Genomic DNA, 15582 nt, shown 5'->3' with positions numbered 1-15582 from the left:
TCACTCTGGATTGGATGTGGCATGAGTCGTTGGCATGATAGCCTCTTGTCAATCAGCGATCAAAATACACATCCCGATTTTCTGCTCCAAATCCATGCCAAACCATATCTCCCACACATGCAGCATCATGACTTGGTTGTCACCCCTCGATGATGGCCTATAATAACTGGCATTAAAGAAGGGCTTCTAGATATTCCATACGCAAATGACAACAGTTCCTCACGGAGGAAAAGACTTGATAGTGAAATGGATTAGGTATTCAGGTGGTGAGCCCCACTGACCCTGAAACCTCAGGTTAAAAACTGATTGTCCGCACACGACAACACCAAAGGCTTTCGGGCCGGGAATGCTTGCGAGTACAACCTATCGCGGTGGAGTTGTACATACAGAGACAGACTACCATGCACGTCGACCAGACTCTTGGCAGCACTCCAGACACTGCGCACGTTTTATTCCCCGGCTTTGGCCCATGACTGGTAGGCCGATCCCTTGAATTCAGACATACATACGTTGGTGGGGGTCGTTGCTCCAGTTTTAGTGGTCGTACTTGGCTGGTTTGGCAAGAGTTGATTTGTATTGAGAGATGGGGTGGAAAAAAAACAGGTCGGCTGAGAAGAAGTGTACCCCCCCATATGGAAAGCCACCTCAGCCCCCTTCGTAGGTATTTCTCAAGCCACACTGGTCAGCCCCACGGCATGGCTGTCTCTCGAAGGCTCAAAGAAGATAGACATTTGTCCGCCCCAGGGTTCCAACGAGAAGCTGAACGAGTAACGCTCGACGCTCATGCCCATCTCCGGCTGTGGAGATTCTACGCTCGCGTGCTATTACACCATGCACCCCACGATTTGGCGCCGGCGGTCTATCTTAGTCCAAGTGGGAAAACGTAACCCTGTGAAACGATGGCTCAATGCTACCCTACAGAGCTCCGTCTTTGCAAGTTTTCAGAGAGAAAAGGCTCCACAGCACGGCAAATAGCCAGGATTTGGGAAGGTGTCTGCGCCCGCAAAGATAGATGTAATGAACAGTATCTTGACAGTGGTGTACCTATCTGGCTGTCTTGTGGTGCAGCGAGGTCCGAAGACGAATGAGAGTCTGCGGGAGATCGTGCTGGTGTGTTACTCTCGGAGACGGCAAGGAGGGGTCAATGCAGGAACTCGCCTTCAAATATCGACCTGGCTTATGGAAAATTCCTCCAATTTTCAAAAGATCAACACGCTGATTGGCCTCCCAGAGCTACTTGGTATATTAGGCGCTGGGCCGCGGCTGGATAGAAAGTTGGTTGAGGAACCATGGATTTCCTCTTGCCCCGATGCAAGCTTACTTGTGTCATCGGATAGTTGAAAGCGCATTCCGGTCCCGTTCACCGTCTTGACAAATGAATCCGGCATCGCGATCAGAGTCCCTCGCTAGCATGGACCGCGATCTCGACCTCGAGACGGAGAAATTCTCGATTCATATACCTTGGTCATGCTTCACAAAAAGGTCCGTCCATGAGGGCAAGGGGCGGCGCATCGAGGTGATTTGGGATCAACGCCCGATATAGTAGGGGCAGATGATGACCAGCGGCCACGTTTGTTGAACGAGAAGGGCCGTTCGGTAAGATGCCAAGTTCGGCGATGCTACCTGACTACCTATCTTACCTACGAGGTTTCTCCACCACACTACGACGAAAATGCGGGGAATGCCTGTCTGCCATCTTTTGCCCCCTGAATGGTGGGAACTTCCGATTGTGGAACATACCTCCGAAGACTGAAAGTCAAGGTAGAGCATCGCCAGGAAACGAGTGTGGTAGCCTCAAGGTCGTGGTGTAGGCGATATGGGAGTGTACCTCGATCACATCTGCCATGTTGTGCGGGAGATGATCATGTATAAGAAGACCAGGAACCCGTCGACTTGTTATCCCGCTCTCTAGCAGCAGGCATCCCTCCATCTACCTGCCTTCGCATCATTCCCATCTCTTCATCATGCGTTTTCTCACCATCATTGTCGCCTTCACCGGGTTGGTGACTGCGCTCCCTAGCCGCATCGAAGAGATCAGGTCGCTGGACCTCCTCGAGAACCTCTCAAAGAAGCAAACTCTCGAGACCCGGCAGAGCAGTCAGACCAGAAACGAGCTCCAGACCGGTGGAACTTGCCCTCCGATCATCTTCATTTATGCTCGCGGCTCCACTGAGGGCGGCAACCTTGTAGGCGCCGAATACCTGCTGCAACCTTTGAACATATGCTAACTCACCACCACCGACAGGGCTCGTTGGGACCGTTGATCGCCGACGTGCTCGAGGCCAACTATGGCACTAACAATGTCTGGATCCAGGGTGTCGGTGGCAACTACAAGGCCAACTTGCTTGACAACCTGCTTCCGGACGGCACCACAGCAGCAGCCATCACAGAGATGAAGAACCTTTTTACCCTGGCCAACACCAGATGCCCATCGGCCAAGATTGTGTCTGGTGGCTACAGGTGAGCAGAAGCAAGTCCACATGTCCATGTACGGCGCTGACATCTCGACAGCCAAGGCGCTGCCCTCACGGCTGCTGCCATCCGTGACAGCACGGCCGCCATCCGGGAAAAGATCAAGGGAGTTGTTCTGTTTGGCTACACCAAGAACCAGCAGAACAATGGTGGGATCCCCAACTATCCTTCCAACCGCCTCACGGTATTCTGTGAGAGTGGAGACTTGGTGTGCTCAGGGACATTGATTGTGACACCTGCGCACGGCGAGTATCAAGACGAGGCTCGCGATCAAGCACCCAAGTTCCTCATTGCTCGCATCAACACCAGCTGAAGGGATTATGGGATGGGAGGGAGATAGGCTCCAGGTCATGGCTGGATCAGAACTTGGATTAAATGATGTGATGTGTTATGAAGTTAATCAAACTCATGTTTTTCAGTTGGACTCTACGGAAATATGCTGGTCAGTACGTTGCAATAATCCCGATACGACAACCCCATCTTTTCGATATCGTAGTCGTTCCAGTACCCTCCTCCGGCAAGGGTACTTTGTGGATGCCACTGGGTAAGTCGGGTTCGCGCCTGAGCAGCAGTGGCGCCGTAAACCGGTTTGACGTCATTAATGACCCAGATCAGAGGAACAACCTTCAGCCCCAAAAATGTCTGCCATTCAGGAGGGTTATTGTATGCCTCGCCGTCGTAGCATTGTAGATACACTCGATCAAGCAGCCAGTTTTGTTCCTTGAGCCCCTGATTAAGTTGATTCTTCACGTTGAGCCAGAACTGGGCGTTTGTATATGGTGCGATGGTGTATTTGTATCCGATCTGGCCCAGCATTCTTCCAAAGGCAACCGAACTGCTGAGATCATAAATGGATTCGTCGTCATTGTTGACGGCATCAAGCGTTCAAGCTTCCTTCAAGGCCTGAAAGTTGCGAACAAAGGCGTCTCTGGCTCTGGGCCTGGTGTCATTATGAGATTTCTCACATTCTGGGCGTTCCTCGAAATCTCCAGCCTCGTGACGCCGGTTTCCCCCGTTTTCAGCGAGCGCACCTTTTGGGCCAGAGCATCACTCCCAACATAGACCCCGCCAGAACCAACTCGCACATCTTGATTTCCAGGCGTGTTGGAATAATACATGATGTCGCCATTGCTCAAAATGCCCAGGCCAAACATGATGAGAGTATTAAAGCCCGACGTCTTGAGGGCTGTTGTATTGGATTTCATGACATCTTTGAACAGAAAAATGCTTCGAACGCTGGCTGCCAGAGCAAGATGCCAGATGATGGGGAATAGGAACAGGGATCGCATTGTGGGATTTTTTTTGGCATGGTGAGCCGTGGAGTGGGTGATTTGAACTGGTGGGGGGATGGATGATTGAAAGATATATCAAGAGTTCCAGCTGAAAGCAGCTCTGCTGGCTCCGTTGTCCTGCTCCATTGGGACCTGGAAATATTCTATCGTGTCTTAAAACGAAACTTGGGACGGGGAAATGAAACGTTCAAGGTTTGGTTGGAGTGGTGGGTAAATGTGAGCTTCGGCAGTTGGTACCAGCCATCCATTCAACATGGTTGCTGGGAGATTAATCAGCTTGAAGTTTCACAGCCGCCTGCACCTGGTTTACTGTATGATGGTGTCCCTGCTATCTTCGGTTGGAAGTGACTTTTGCTGTGCTAAAGCAACGGCAGGTCTAATCGGCACCTGCTCGACTGGGGTGAGGCTTGTCCGAAGGAGGTCAAAATCATGACTCGGTCGAGGTAGACCTATGAGGGATCGGCTTGAAAGAGGTAGGTAGGTTAAAGGAGGATTCGGTCAAGGAGAACCCCTTAGAGGGGGTCTTGGATGAGACCAGCGTAAAGAATGCAGACTCAGAAGATATGGAATCGGACGAGCTAAGCATGAACATGAAGGCAGACTTGGGGGGTTGCAGACTTGATGAAGGCAGGGTGCTCGGACAACTCGAAGAGGGCTTGGAGAAAGAGGGTTGATGCAGGTGGTTCCAGTTGTGGAAATGAAGTGATAGAGCGAGCAGTGGATGATGAAGCAGACAGAGATCTGCTACAGCTGGAGTTGCAATGGAGGAGGAGAAGTTGCACGCTAGACTTGGTCAGGTATGGACAAGAATCAATATTGTTTCCCGTACATGTAGGTATACCACCAATAAAACAAAAGATTAAGGGGATGGCGCCCCAAATACAAGGCACATAAGCAGTTATTATTAGGTATCATAACTAGGGGCGGGGGTTGATTTCGAGCGTTGTCGATTGGAAGAAAAGTCATGTCCATGACGAGGGCGAGTGAGGTTGCTGGGTGGAAAGAGTCCGAGTGGAATTGCGAGCAAATAGATGATCTTGCTTGGAAGCTTGGCTGGGAAGCTTGGACGCACTATAGATAAGCAGCAGTGAAAGATCTCGACAACGAAGAAGAACAGCCTTTGTTGCTGCAGTGAGAAAGAAGTGCAAGCGGGACTTGGTGCCTGTCACGTCCTAAACAATAGCTGAATGCTACCTACCTACCTATCATCACTTGCCACCTCCACTGCCGGTTCTCATGCGAGGCGCCATTCAATAGCACTCTGCAGGGTGACATATCGCCATCATACTAAGGGTCTCTGTGCATATGCCTGGATCTTTTCGAAGGGCGATGTCATGAACTTGGGCGCAAATAGACATACTGCGGGAATTTTGTGTTGATTTCATGTTACCTATTGTAGGCAGAGTGGGTAGTGCGCGTCAGTACGGTGGGTTCGTGTCAGAAGTTGTGGTGTATCAAACAGTCAAATCGACAGGGGAATGGTTGTATTCTCTTGCTATCCTAAGCTCCCAAAAACTCCAAATTTAAACCACTCAACGATGGGTTCATTCCACCTTCCCACAGTAACTGCTATTTATGTCGGTGCCATCTTCATCCTCTCCTGTGAGCTTCATGCTCCCTGATCTTCAAGTCCCGCGACTGATGCTGATCATGAATGCTACGTCCATCGGAGTGGCCCCTGAAGGTCATGTCTTTGCACCTTTTCCAATGCACTCTCTTATAACCCCCTTAATTGCTGTCCTCATTATACACCGAATTCTTCTGATGATCCAGCGCATCTATTTCCACCCTCCCTCTTCGTTCCCGGGCCCAAAATTGGCAGCTGCAACATCTCTTTACGAAACGTGATATATGGCCCTGTTGTGCGCATCCGGCCAAATGCCTTGCACATATCTGATCCCGACGCCTTTCGAGATGTTCGTTCACAAGGTCGGCAGCAAGTTTACAGAACCAAAATACTTTTACGTTCCCTTCCGCCTCTCCAGTGCGCTTTTTGGTTCGACGGACCCGGATTTCCACCGAAAAAGACGTTCGCTCATTGCACCCATGTTTGCCAAGGGTGAGGTAATCAAGCTCTACGAGGGCTTGGTAAAAGGCAAGCGGGAGATGATGGTGGGGAACATCAGATCGTTCCTGGAAGGGGGTTCCAGTGTGGTGAACATGAAGAATGCACTGGCTGGGCTAGTTGTTGATGTCGCGGCAGAGGCCATCTGTCAGACATCCTACAGGTATGTTTGTTTGATCTGAGTTGTTCAAAAGCCTGCCTATGCTTACCGTGCACCAGTTTGTTGGAAACTGATACGCTCGAGGCACACCCCCTTACGAGCTCAGTCGACATGCCCGCGCAGTCCTGGACAATAGTCAAGTACTTTCCTCCCGGGGTGCCGATTCTCGAGGGCGTCCCTCAATCCATTATGACAAAGTTGATCCCTGCTGCCACCGGACAAGCCATCTTTAGAAACACCACAGCAGTCGAAGTGTTTCGAATTATGAACGAGCGAAAGAGGCCTGCCGAAAAGCCAAGAAGCAAAGTGTCATCATTCATTGCTAGGCTGTTGGATTCCCTGGACCCGAACACTGTCATTGCCGAGGGTTACACAATACTGGGAGCAGCATTGCACACTACACTCTGGTCGCTGACCCGGACTGCGTACTTTCTGGGTGCCTACCCTGCTGTCCAAAACAAGTTGTTTTCAGAACTGATAGCAGCCTTCCCCGACAAAGGCTCAGACATCACCAACGCGTCTCTGGAGGCTCTGCCCTATTTTCCTGCTCTTATGAAGGAATCGTTGCGGCTGGCACATGCAATCCCTGGGGCCATGCCTCGTGACACGCCAACCCAGGGAGCTGTATTATGTGGATATGACATCCCCGGCGGCACGGTTGTGGAGACAGACAACTATCACGTTCATCACAACGAAAAGATCTTCCCGGATCCGGAAAGGTTCGAACCGGAAAGATGGCTCCCCGGAGGAAGCTCAAGGGGCATGGAAAAGTATTTGGTACCCGCTGGGATGGGCAACATGATGTGTGTTGGTTACACGCTGGCCAATCTGAATCTCAACCATGCTGTCGCGGGCATGGTGAGAAACTTGAAGCTGGATCTTACAGAGCCTCTCCGGAACCAAGGGTTTCCCTTTGTGATGAATTGGGTTTCTGTGTACCGGGGGCCCTGGCTTGATTTTGTTGTGGATGAGAGGGACAGCTAGGGATGTGCAGTCAGAGGAGCTAGGATAAATTGTGTCTTTGTCAACTTGGGCCTGATCTCACATTAGCATCCCCAACATGTTCATAACAGGCTCCAACACCCACAGCACCAAGCTGATGCACCCAAAGACAGCCATAGGCAAGCCAGAGAGTGTAACATGGCCAAAGGACCCTCCTCTTCGCTCAACCGTGGCCCACAGCTCCTCCACCAACACGTCCTCTGCACCTTTCCACTGCTATGGGCCCGTCAACCGGAATTTGGTGTTGAAATTAGCTCCCAAAGCCCATACTAGAGGCAACTTGTACCACCTGCCATTGCGTCTGCCCTTTAACGTTTGATATGCCGATCCTCGCGATTAAACTTGGGAGAATCCTGATGCAGCTCCCATGCCAAGTGCAAGCTGATATGCATAGCTCTCGTGGTCCACTCCGTACTGGATTCGCGATCTGTTGTTCATTTTGAGTTTGTAATGTGGCTCATCCGTGATGCTCAAGGGCCTTGGTACTAGTGCAGGGCGCAAAAGGTTGACAACCCAAAGTTGAGTTTGTAGTTCGGACAACGGCGGTATGGCGCCAAAGGATGGGCGGATAAACCCAATAAAAGCAACAGAAGGATCTGTCGACTTCCAGATGGATCGTTTATCAAGGGTTTCTGGCGTAGGGTAATCATCGGATAAGAAAGGAAAAGTCTGTGTGTATCCTGTTGCAAATATCACCACATCAGGCTTGATCCTTTGGCCCTTCAGGCGGCGGAATTCGGGACGGTTGTTGTTCCGAAAATGAACGATGCCTTGTTCGTCAAAGTGGGTAGGCCAGGGTGCCAGGTCAATGTGTCGACCACCAATCTCTACTATTGGCACCTGAATGAGGGAAGACCTGATTCTCTGGACAATGGACGATTCCCGTTCTTGGCGATATGGGGCTGATAGATATGGCATGGCCTTGTTGGATTTTGTTGCAGAAAACTAGTAGAAATATCAGCTTCCGAGCAACGGAATGGAAGAGAAACACACAGGCTTTTACTAGCGTGATACCGCTCATCCGATACCCCCCCTATCCACTGTGCCATTCCATACTTGGAGCCGCCAACCAACCAAAGGGTCGATTTGATAAAGATATTATAGTAATGCCATAGCAAAATTTGGTCTCTCAGACGGCGATGGACGTAGGCCGTGTCAAAAAGACTAGCATTGCTGATGTCGACCAGCACGTTTGAGTCTGTTCGGGTCAGGCTTGTTACCAAGAATGGGCAAAAGACAAGATCAGGAACTCTCTTGGGTGTGCAAAAAAATCCATCGCGGTGGCTCATCAAGACTCTGTTGATGGAGCTGTGCATGGCGAGGTATCCTAGATCCATGGCCGTCTCGCCACTACCCAAGATAAGCACCGTTTTCCCCACTCCAAACTGGCTCCTATTTTTGAACTCGGACGAGTGAAAGACTTTTAATACTCGGTCCACGCCGTTGATGTTTGGGATATTCGGAGTAACGTGGAGTCCGGTACAAATGGCCACGGCATCGCATTCGTGTTCTGCAGTCTGTGGACCGTCTTACTGCCGATAAGTAATGATATGGCCCCTGTTCCCGTTTTTGCGGATCGAGACAACGGTAGTCAGTAGTTTGATGTGCTCCCAAAGCCCAAAGTGTGTACAGTAATTGTTGAGGTACTCGACATAACGGTCAGTCAAAAGGAAGTCCGGGTCAGAGTCCTGAGGCCTAAAGTCGGAAAATGTCGTAAGCTGTTTCGAAGATACAAGCTACAGTACACTTGGTGAGCCGGTGAGTGATCAAAGCATTCTGCAAATATACCTCTCCATCCTCATATGTGCGATGTGCGATGAGCAAACGTCCCCCCCACCGATGACTCGGACTCGAACAAGATCGGTTCGACAGGGTCAGAACCCAGAGAGTCACAAGCTGAGAGCTGATACTTTAGTGTCACTAAACCCGAAGGCCCGGCACCGATGACTGCCACCCGCATATTGTCTCAGAAAAATGGAAACCTGTGCGAGGACCGTGGAGGTGACCAGCCTGTGAGAATTGGAATCTGGAGCTTTCATATATGGCCAACCGTTACCTGAATATGTCTAGGCTGTCAGCATCATCAGGGCCAAGCAGCCAAAAACACTAACCTGTGACAAATACACTTGCATGCATATATCGGCATGATTGCGACATTGGACACTCGGTTCAATTTGCCAAAAGCTGATCCTTCTCTATCCAGCAGACATTCCCCTTTCGAAACTCCCAGCAACTCAAATCCAAACAGGGCAAAAGCACCCAACTTGTACATCGACTCAAGTTGCTTCCAGTGGTCTGTTTTCCATGGTCTGGCGGAATGCCTGCAGTGCGGCTCGGGGTTGATCCGAGGATCTAAGACGGCCAAGTGTCAGCGGCCAGAGTGTGATGGACCAGAAAATAAAAACTTACACAAGATGCCCCGCACTATACACTCGAAGCCAGCTCAGGTTCTCGACCGTCTTGAACTCGCCGAAAGATGTTCCGTTGACTTGATAGGCGCTCATGCCTCTCTTGACAAAGTCAAGCTGCCCTGAATAGTCAATCGCGTGTGCAACAGCAAGATTGCCCATCCAGTTGCAAAGATAGTCTGCGCCAGACATGCATGTCAGCTTCATTGACATATAAGGAAACCAGGCCAGGAACAAACACACCGGCATCCCCGGCCCATAACAGCACTCTTACACCTGACTGGACAACCTCGCTCAGCTCACCGAGGAAGGATCTCGATGCTGTATCGCTGTCAGCGCGGCGTAACCCAGTCGCCCAGAAAAAACTCACGGTCTCCGGTACTGTCAAACAGCCCCCAGGCGACGTCGGAACACTCGGTATAGTCGCGCTGAGCGCCAATGGCATCCTTCACGTCAGACCTCGCCAGATACTCATGGTACATATCCGTTCCTGGGATCCCAGTCCATGTGTCGACCCTTCTGACGTCGTACAGGTCGAATCGCTGGAGCTCCACGGTAAAGAGACCCAACGCATCGTAACAGGTGTTGTGGGCATGGTTGCAATCTTCCGCTGTCCCTGTGGTCACGGTGCAGTTTTGCAATGCCGGAACGCATCGTTGTTGGTATAGAGTGATTCCAGTTGAATACTGCGACTGATTCACAAGTTGCCTGTAGTTGTTGGTGAGTCCAAAATCGAGGTACGCAGGAAACTGGAGCTTGGGGTCGACCCAGCCATTGTTGATTCCCAAGGCAATAATGTCGATCTTGACTGCGTTGGAAACGTTTTGGTCTACGACCTTGTTTTGCTGCTGGATAAAGCGGACGATGTCCGGCCCGTAATGTCCTGAACGCTATCAGCCTACGCGAAGTATTGTGCACCGCAAGAAGATACCGACCGCCATAGCTCTCAGTGAAGAGGCCAAACTGTGACTTGGCTAGCTCAGGCTTGGCAGCAAGAAAGGCCTGCAGAAACGTCCACACATAGACCGAGCCCTGGGTGGTGGCGTTCACTTGACCTACCCCATAGCTTTCGTCTGTTAACCGGGTTCCCTGCGCGTTGAGACAGACCAACAAACCTAAAGCCCACACCAACGGGCTGATCAAGGTAGAGCATGTTAGCGTAGCTGTTCCAGCTCTCTTCATTCAACACTGGGTCAGATCCCGCTGGCGATCCATCAGGAAAACGGCAAGGCCCATGTTCGACAAAGAGACCAAGCATCGAGCTGCATCCTGGGCCACCGTTGAGCCACAGAGCTAAAGGGGCGGTTGCAGGGCTGTTGCGAGACTCAAAGAACCAAAAGAAGAGGTTGATGTCCTTGCTGATGCGGATGTATCCGCTGATTTGATTCACATTGGGGGTTGTCTCGCAGATACCAGAGTTACTGACTACCGAAAGCTTGCTGTTGGTGTCTGCGTGGTAAAAGGTGCGGTAAGGGATGCCGTTCACGACTTCCTCATTCCACTGAGAAAAAGCAAAGGAGCAAGGGAGAACCGCTGACAGAAGCAGCAAGAGACCAAACAAGCACGTCATGTCGACAGTCTTTTGAAACGTAAACCAGCCAGTCAAGATTTCCTGCTCATGATATCGATCTGCTGTCGTCAAAAGAGCACCTTGGCCGGGGCATGAGCTCAGAAAAGACCAGATGTCCATGTTGTCCAGACTGTGACACACCGGTATACCAAAACCAATATCATTCCCGCACTGCAACACGTCAAGTCGTCGCTCCGAGATCTCGTGCCTCTCAGGGGCTGCCAAGCGAAATGCAGGTACCCTAACCCTAGCGTGCACACTCCAAACTCCACAGTGGACACATCTCCAACGGGCAGCTCCGAAGTGCGTTAGTTGAGTCATTCCTGAAACTGAGGAGGCAAAAACACTGAATGACCTCGTCTGGACTCACTCACCCAGTGATCACCCACCCAGCACGCATTTCAACAATGGCCAACGACCACTTCCTGACGCTGTCGTGCCCTGACAAGCCGGGCATCGTTCACGCCGTGACGGGCGTGTTCGCCGGCGAAAAGGTCAACATCATCGACCTGCAGCAGTTTTCGGATCCCGTCACAGAAAAATTCTTCATGCGTGTGCACTTTGGCCCAACACCGACCGAGTCGCCCGAGTTCTTGCGCCCGCACTTTGAGAAGCTGGCCGGCGAGTATGACATGACGTACGACATCCGGCCCGTGGCACAAAAGCCAAAGGTCCTCATCATGGTGTCCAAGATCGGCCACTGCCTCAACGACCTCCTCTTCCGCGCCAAGACGGGCCAGCTTCCCATCGAAATCCCCCTCATCGTGTCCAACCACCCAGACTTTGCGCCCCTCGCCGCCAGCTACGGCATCGAATTCCGCCACCTCCCCGTCACCAAGGACACCAAAGCGGCGCAGGAGGGCCAGATCCTGGAACTCATCAAAGAGCACGATGTCGAGCTTGTGGTGCTGGCGCGCTACATGCAGGTGCTGAGCCCGACGCTGTGCGAGGCCATGAGTGGCAAGATCATCAACATCCACCACAGCTTCTTGCCCAGCTTCAAGGGCGCCAAGCCCTACCACCAGGCCTACGACCGCGGTGTCAAGATTATCGGTGCCACGGCGCACTTTGTCACGGCCGACCTTGACGAGGGGCCCATCATTGAGCAACGCGTTGCGCGTGTGGACCACAGCCTGAGCCCCAAGGCGCTGGTGGACGAGGGATCCAACGTAGAGAGCCAAGTGCTTGCGGCCGCCGTCAAGTGGTATGCCGAGAGGAGGGTGTTTTTGAACGGCACCCGGACTGTTGTCTTTTAGAGTACGATACAATGGATGCCGTCTGCCAATAAACTTGTTCAAAAACCGAGTGCCCGATTGGATGGTCGTGCGCGTGAGACTGGCTGCCCGTATTGTCCGACAGTGATGTGACGCGGCTGAGCAGCGCGGTTTTACATGGTTGAACTTCAAAGTCCCGGCGACGCGGATTAGGCGAGGTGGTGGTCAACAGAGACAATGAGAGGAGGCCGAGGAGGCCCTTGTGATGAAAGTTGAGGTGGAGTCTCTTCTTTGGAGCTTGGAGGTTGAGCTTCCAGAACGTTTCCATAAGGTATGGTGGGGCTTTTAACACAAAATTGTCTGGATGCGGGGTAAACACACTGCTGGCAGCAACAGCACCCTGATCACTGCCCAGATGCCCGAGGATCTGGCAGATCTGCAGCTGACATTGACATTGACAGCTCCTCATCTGCAGGTCTTGTGTGTGTGTCAATCCACAACAGTTATCTTATGCTATTTTCCCCTACCATTTGACGATACCTTGGTAGTCAGTCAACACAGAATCGGTCGAATGCGGCATGCCATGACATCACCTCCTGGGGCGACTGGGATCCCCTGCAGCCGGGCCCGTTGAGCAATTGCCTGGCTGCCCATTGGCCCGTTCCTCCATCGTCACTGACTTTGAAGAGAGACAGCGGTGCTGAAGGTCTTCCTCTCTCATCTTAGAGCCCGCACCCTTGAGCAAGTACGACACAGCCATCATCAACAATGGTGCACACGGGCGCCGTTGCTGCCAGCGCGACCACCGCGACAGCCTCGCAGTCGCACCCGCAGTCGCAGTCGAGCATCCCACGACCCTCCGTCAAACGCTATCGCCATTCTGGATCGTTTCACGCCGGTGAGCCATTTCCCGATCTCTCTCCCTATCGAGAATCTCCATCAAGCAGCCGCCGCCGACGAAGAAAGAGTTCTGTCGCCAGCCGTCCTCCTCCGGTCCAGCGACAGTCGACCGCCAAATACCACACATTTCCGACCGAACCCCCCGCGACGCCCTCCAACCAGCCTGAGCAAACGCGGCCGAGAAAGAACTCATGGCTCCGGTCACTGCTCAGAAATTCGCCATCGCGAGAAGAACATGGAGAGGACAACAGTCACTACTTTTCACAAGCCGACGAACGAGGCTCCAGCGCATCGCCATCGCGAAGAGGCGAGGGGTCAGGCAACAGCCACCACCACACGAGACCTGATACGAGTCCGAATTCAACGCCGTTACCGTGGAGACAACTGGCTTTGCTCGCGCTCCTGTCACTGGCAGAGCAGACAGCCCTCAATTCCATTGGTCCTTACCTCCCAGCCATGGTGGCCTCGTTTCCCGAGATCCCCTCCGGCCAGGAAGGCATGTACGTGGGCTTGCTCGCATCGGCTTTTGCCATGGCACAGCTGGCGACCAATCTGCTGTGGGGGTGGCTTTCTGATAGGATTGGACGCAAGCCTGTCATGCTGATCGGGACATCTTTGTTAGCTGGCTGCTTCTGCTTCTTTGGCATCTGCACCACCTATGCGCACTTAATCATTGTACACGTCGCTATGGGATTGCTCAACGGGAATGCTGCAGTAGTCCCTACGTGTCTGGGCGAAGTCACTGACAGGACGAATCAGAGCAGAGCATTTACGTGGCTTCCCGTCATCTATTCGCTTGGAAGCATTACAGGGCCCGCCCTGGGTGGTCTGTTGGTGGAGACAGATGCTGGGGTTGACGGGGCAAAATACCCCTACTTGACACCAAATCTTGTGGTGGCGGCCTTTTTGGTCGTCAGTGTCATTGTGCTAGGAATATGGTTCAAGGAAACCTTGGAAGGAGAACATGATGGGACATCTGCACGAGGCCCGCGTGGTTGGATGGGGTGGCTGAAAAGCATTGTCCAGCGGCCGTGGAGAAAACAACAAGCTGGAAAACACAGGTCGGAATCCGTCAGTTCTGACCACCAGCAAGATAGCCAAGAACAGCAGGCACTTCTCAGTTCGGCGAATACCAAGGCAGCTGATGAAGATGACGAGGATGCGAACAGCCTTACTCCGTCGCAAAAGAAGTCTGCCTTCCGACAATTGGCCAACCGAAATACCATGGCCGTCTTGGGAACCTATCTTGTCTTTCAGCTTGCCAACATCTCTTTCAACTCTCTGTACCCAATCTTTGTCTCTGCTCCTCCCCCCACCGGACGCGAGCTTGGACCGGGCATCATCGGCCTGTCCCTGTCCCTTGCAGGCCTGGCCACCATTGTCTTCCAAGCTCTTGTGTTTGAAAGGCTCAAGGCGAGGATGGGGAACCTCGGAACATACCGGTATTCTCTACTTGGAATGGCGGTTGCTATGAGTCTTATGCCCTGGATTGGGTACTTGGATTCAACGCCTCACCTGGGCATCGGCAGCGGCAAGGGCTGGCTCTATAGCGAGCTGGGAGTCGTTCTAATCATCAAGAACATCTGTGCTGTCGGGGGGTTGAGTAGTGTCATGCTTCTGGTGAGTTCATCATGTTACCCCCACCTCTGATATGTGCTGACCCAGATCACATGTCTAGATCACAAACTCGGCTCCCTCCCATGAGACGTTGGGAACTTTGAACGGGGTTGCTCAAACGCTGTCAGCCGCAGGGAGGAGTGTGGGACCATTCTTGTCTGGGGGCCTGTTTACCTTGAGCATGCGTGTCAGGCCCAAGGGAGAGGGGCTCGCATGGGGTCTTTTCGCCGGTGTTACTCTTGGCGGGTGGATCTGGAGCTGGGTGATCAAAGGCGATGGGTTAGAGAGTGCCGAGTACGAAGGTGAGGAAGAGCAAGGTGGTGAGGGTACAGATGGACAGGACGATGAGGATGTTGACGAGGAAAGGGCTGTTAGCAGGTGACACAAAGGATGACTACAAGGTGAGACTCTGTCTACCTGGCGTGAAACATGGCGATGGGGGTGGGGAGCTGTTGTCTGTCATGTTGGGGGCCATTACAGAGAGGCTCTGTGTCGGGATAGAAGGCACCTGTTACAATGACTTTAGGTTACTCTGTTTTCAACATCAAAGAGAAGGATATCACAATTCGACGTTGAAACTGGGTCATCTTCGCTTACATGCAACCCCCAAACAAGTGAAGAGCTTACAAACTGCTTTGGAAAGGATTCCAAAACGCAAATAGAAGACAGAAGTGTGTCTATCATCAGTTCCGCCTTGGCAGTCACCTTCCCAACCCGGTATGGGCGTTAAAAACTTCGCTCTTGACGATACCCCTATGGGGACTGGCCGTGACTTGGGCAAGATTTGCCTCCGCAGTTGTTGGGCTACGCACTCAACATTGTCAAGGCATTCATGACTCTACAGAGGATTCTTTGGTCGAAACACCTTTTCCACCTGCTCTG

General features: G+C 52.2%; 8 protein-coding genes across 8 annotated transcripts; 4 read left to right on the top strand and 4 right to left on the bottom strand.

The window, feature by feature from the left end:
• Positions 1-205: 205 nt before the first annotated feature.
• On the top strand, positions 206-473 carry QC761_0100810 (uncharacterized protein; the record flags this gene model as incomplete). The annotated part of the gene is made up of 2 exons (XM_062873105.1): positions 206-255; positions 332-473. 2 exons carry the CDS (start codon positions 206-208, stop codon positions 471-473), a joined length of 192 nt encoding a protein of 63 aa, XP_062730274.1.
• Positions 474-1460: 987 nt separating this feature from the next.
• QC761_611140 (uncharacterized protein) lies at positions 1461-2826 on the top strand. Its single transcript, XM_062881523.1, has 3 exons — positions 1461-2186; positions 2246-2460; positions 2512-2826. The coding sequence occupies exons 1-3, from the start codon at positions 1965-1967 to the stop codon at positions 2783-2785; spliced, it is 711 nt and encodes a 236-aa protein (XP_062730273.1). The 5' UTR covers positions 1461-1964; the 3' UTR covers positions 2786-2826.
• Positions 2827-2898: 72 nt separating this feature from the next.
• Positions 2899-3761, bottom strand: QC761_611130 (uncharacterized protein; the record flags this gene model as incomplete). The annotated part of the gene is made up of 2 exons (XM_062881522.1): positions 2899-3307; positions 3391-3761. 2 exons carry the CDS (start codon positions 3759-3761, stop codon positions 2899-2901), a joined length of 780 nt encoding a protein of 259 aa, XP_062730272.1.
• Positions 3762-6801: 3040 nt separating this feature from the next.
• Positions 6802-7287, bottom strand: QC761_0100780 (uncharacterized protein; the record flags this gene model as incomplete). Its single annotated transcript, XM_062873104.1, has 3 exons — positions 6802-6833; positions 7077-7207; positions 7262-7287. 3 exons carry the CDS (start codon positions 7285-7287, stop codon positions 6802-6804), a joined length of 189 nt encoding a protein of 62 aa, XP_062730271.1.
• A 40-nt stretch (positions 7288-7327) lies between these two features.
• Positions 7328-8951, bottom strand: QC761_0100770 (uncharacterized protein; the record flags this gene model as incomplete). Its single annotated transcript, XM_062873103.1, is given in 5 exon segments — positions 7328-7936; positions 7981-8508; positions 8517-8523; positions 8639-8709; positions 8829-8951. Coding segments are annotated over 5 exon segments (1338 nt in total).
• Positions 8952-9267: 316 nt separating this feature from the next.
• QC761_611100 (uncharacterized protein) lies at positions 9268-11790 on the bottom strand (the record flags this gene model as incomplete). Its single annotated transcript, XM_062881521.1, has 7 exons — positions 11344-11790; positions 10515-11265; positions 10335-10465; positions 9770-10282; positions 9643-9720; positions 9401-9578; positions 9268-9343 (listed from the first exon to the last, which is right to left on the bottom strand). Exons 2-7 carry the CDS (start codon positions 11087-11089, stop codon positions 9268-9270), a joined length of 1551 nt encoding a protein of 516 aa, XP_062730269.1. The 5' UTR covers positions 11090-11265; positions 11344-11790.
• Positions 11377-12225, top strand: QC761_611090 (uncharacterized protein; the record flags this gene model as incomplete). The annotated part of the gene is made up of 1 exon (XM_062881520.1): positions 11377-12225. The coding sequence occupies one exon, from the start codon at positions 11377-11379 to the stop codon at positions 12223-12225; it is 849 nt and encodes a 282-aa protein (XP_062730268.1).
• A 726-nt stretch (positions 12226-12951) lies between these two features.
• On the top strand, positions 12952-15401 carry QC761_611080 (uncharacterized protein; the record flags this gene model as incomplete). The annotated part of the gene is made up of 2 exons (XM_062881519.1): positions 12952-14703; positions 14762-15401. The coding sequence occupies 2 exons, from the start codon at positions 12952-12954 to the stop codon at positions 15080-15082; spliced, it is 2073 nt and encodes a 690-aa protein (XP_062730267.1). The 3' UTR covers positions 15083-15401.
• Between the last annotated feature and the right edge of the window lie 181 nt (positions 15402-15582).

The sequence above is a fragment of the Podospora bellae-mahoneyi genome, chromosome 6, assembly GCF_035222275.1.
Source record: "Podospora bellae-mahoneyi strain CBS 112042 chromosome 6, whole genome shotgun sequence".
NCBI lineage: Eukaryota > Fungi > Ascomycota > Sordariomycetes > Sordariales > Podosporaceae > Podospora > Podospora bellae-mahoneyi.
The sequence above is the reverse complement of the archived record's forward strand: the minus strand, read 5'-3'. Positions and strand labels throughout refer to the sequence as shown.

Excerpts from the sequence above, each read along its gene's own strand:
- QC761_611140 (XM_062881523.1), top strand. The coding sequence starts at position 1,965 with ATGCGTTTTCTCACCATCATTGTCGCCTTCACCGGGTTGGTGACTGCG. Across the intron at positions 2,187-2,245 it reads CCACTGAGGGCGGCAACCTT|GGCTCGTTGGGACCGTTGAT; the intron begins GTAGGCGCCGAA and ends CACCACCGACAG. Across the intron at positions 2,461-2,511 it reads ATTGTGTCTGGTGGCTACAG|CCAAGGCGCTGCCCTCACGG; the intron begins GTGAGCAGAAGC and ends ACATCTCGACAG.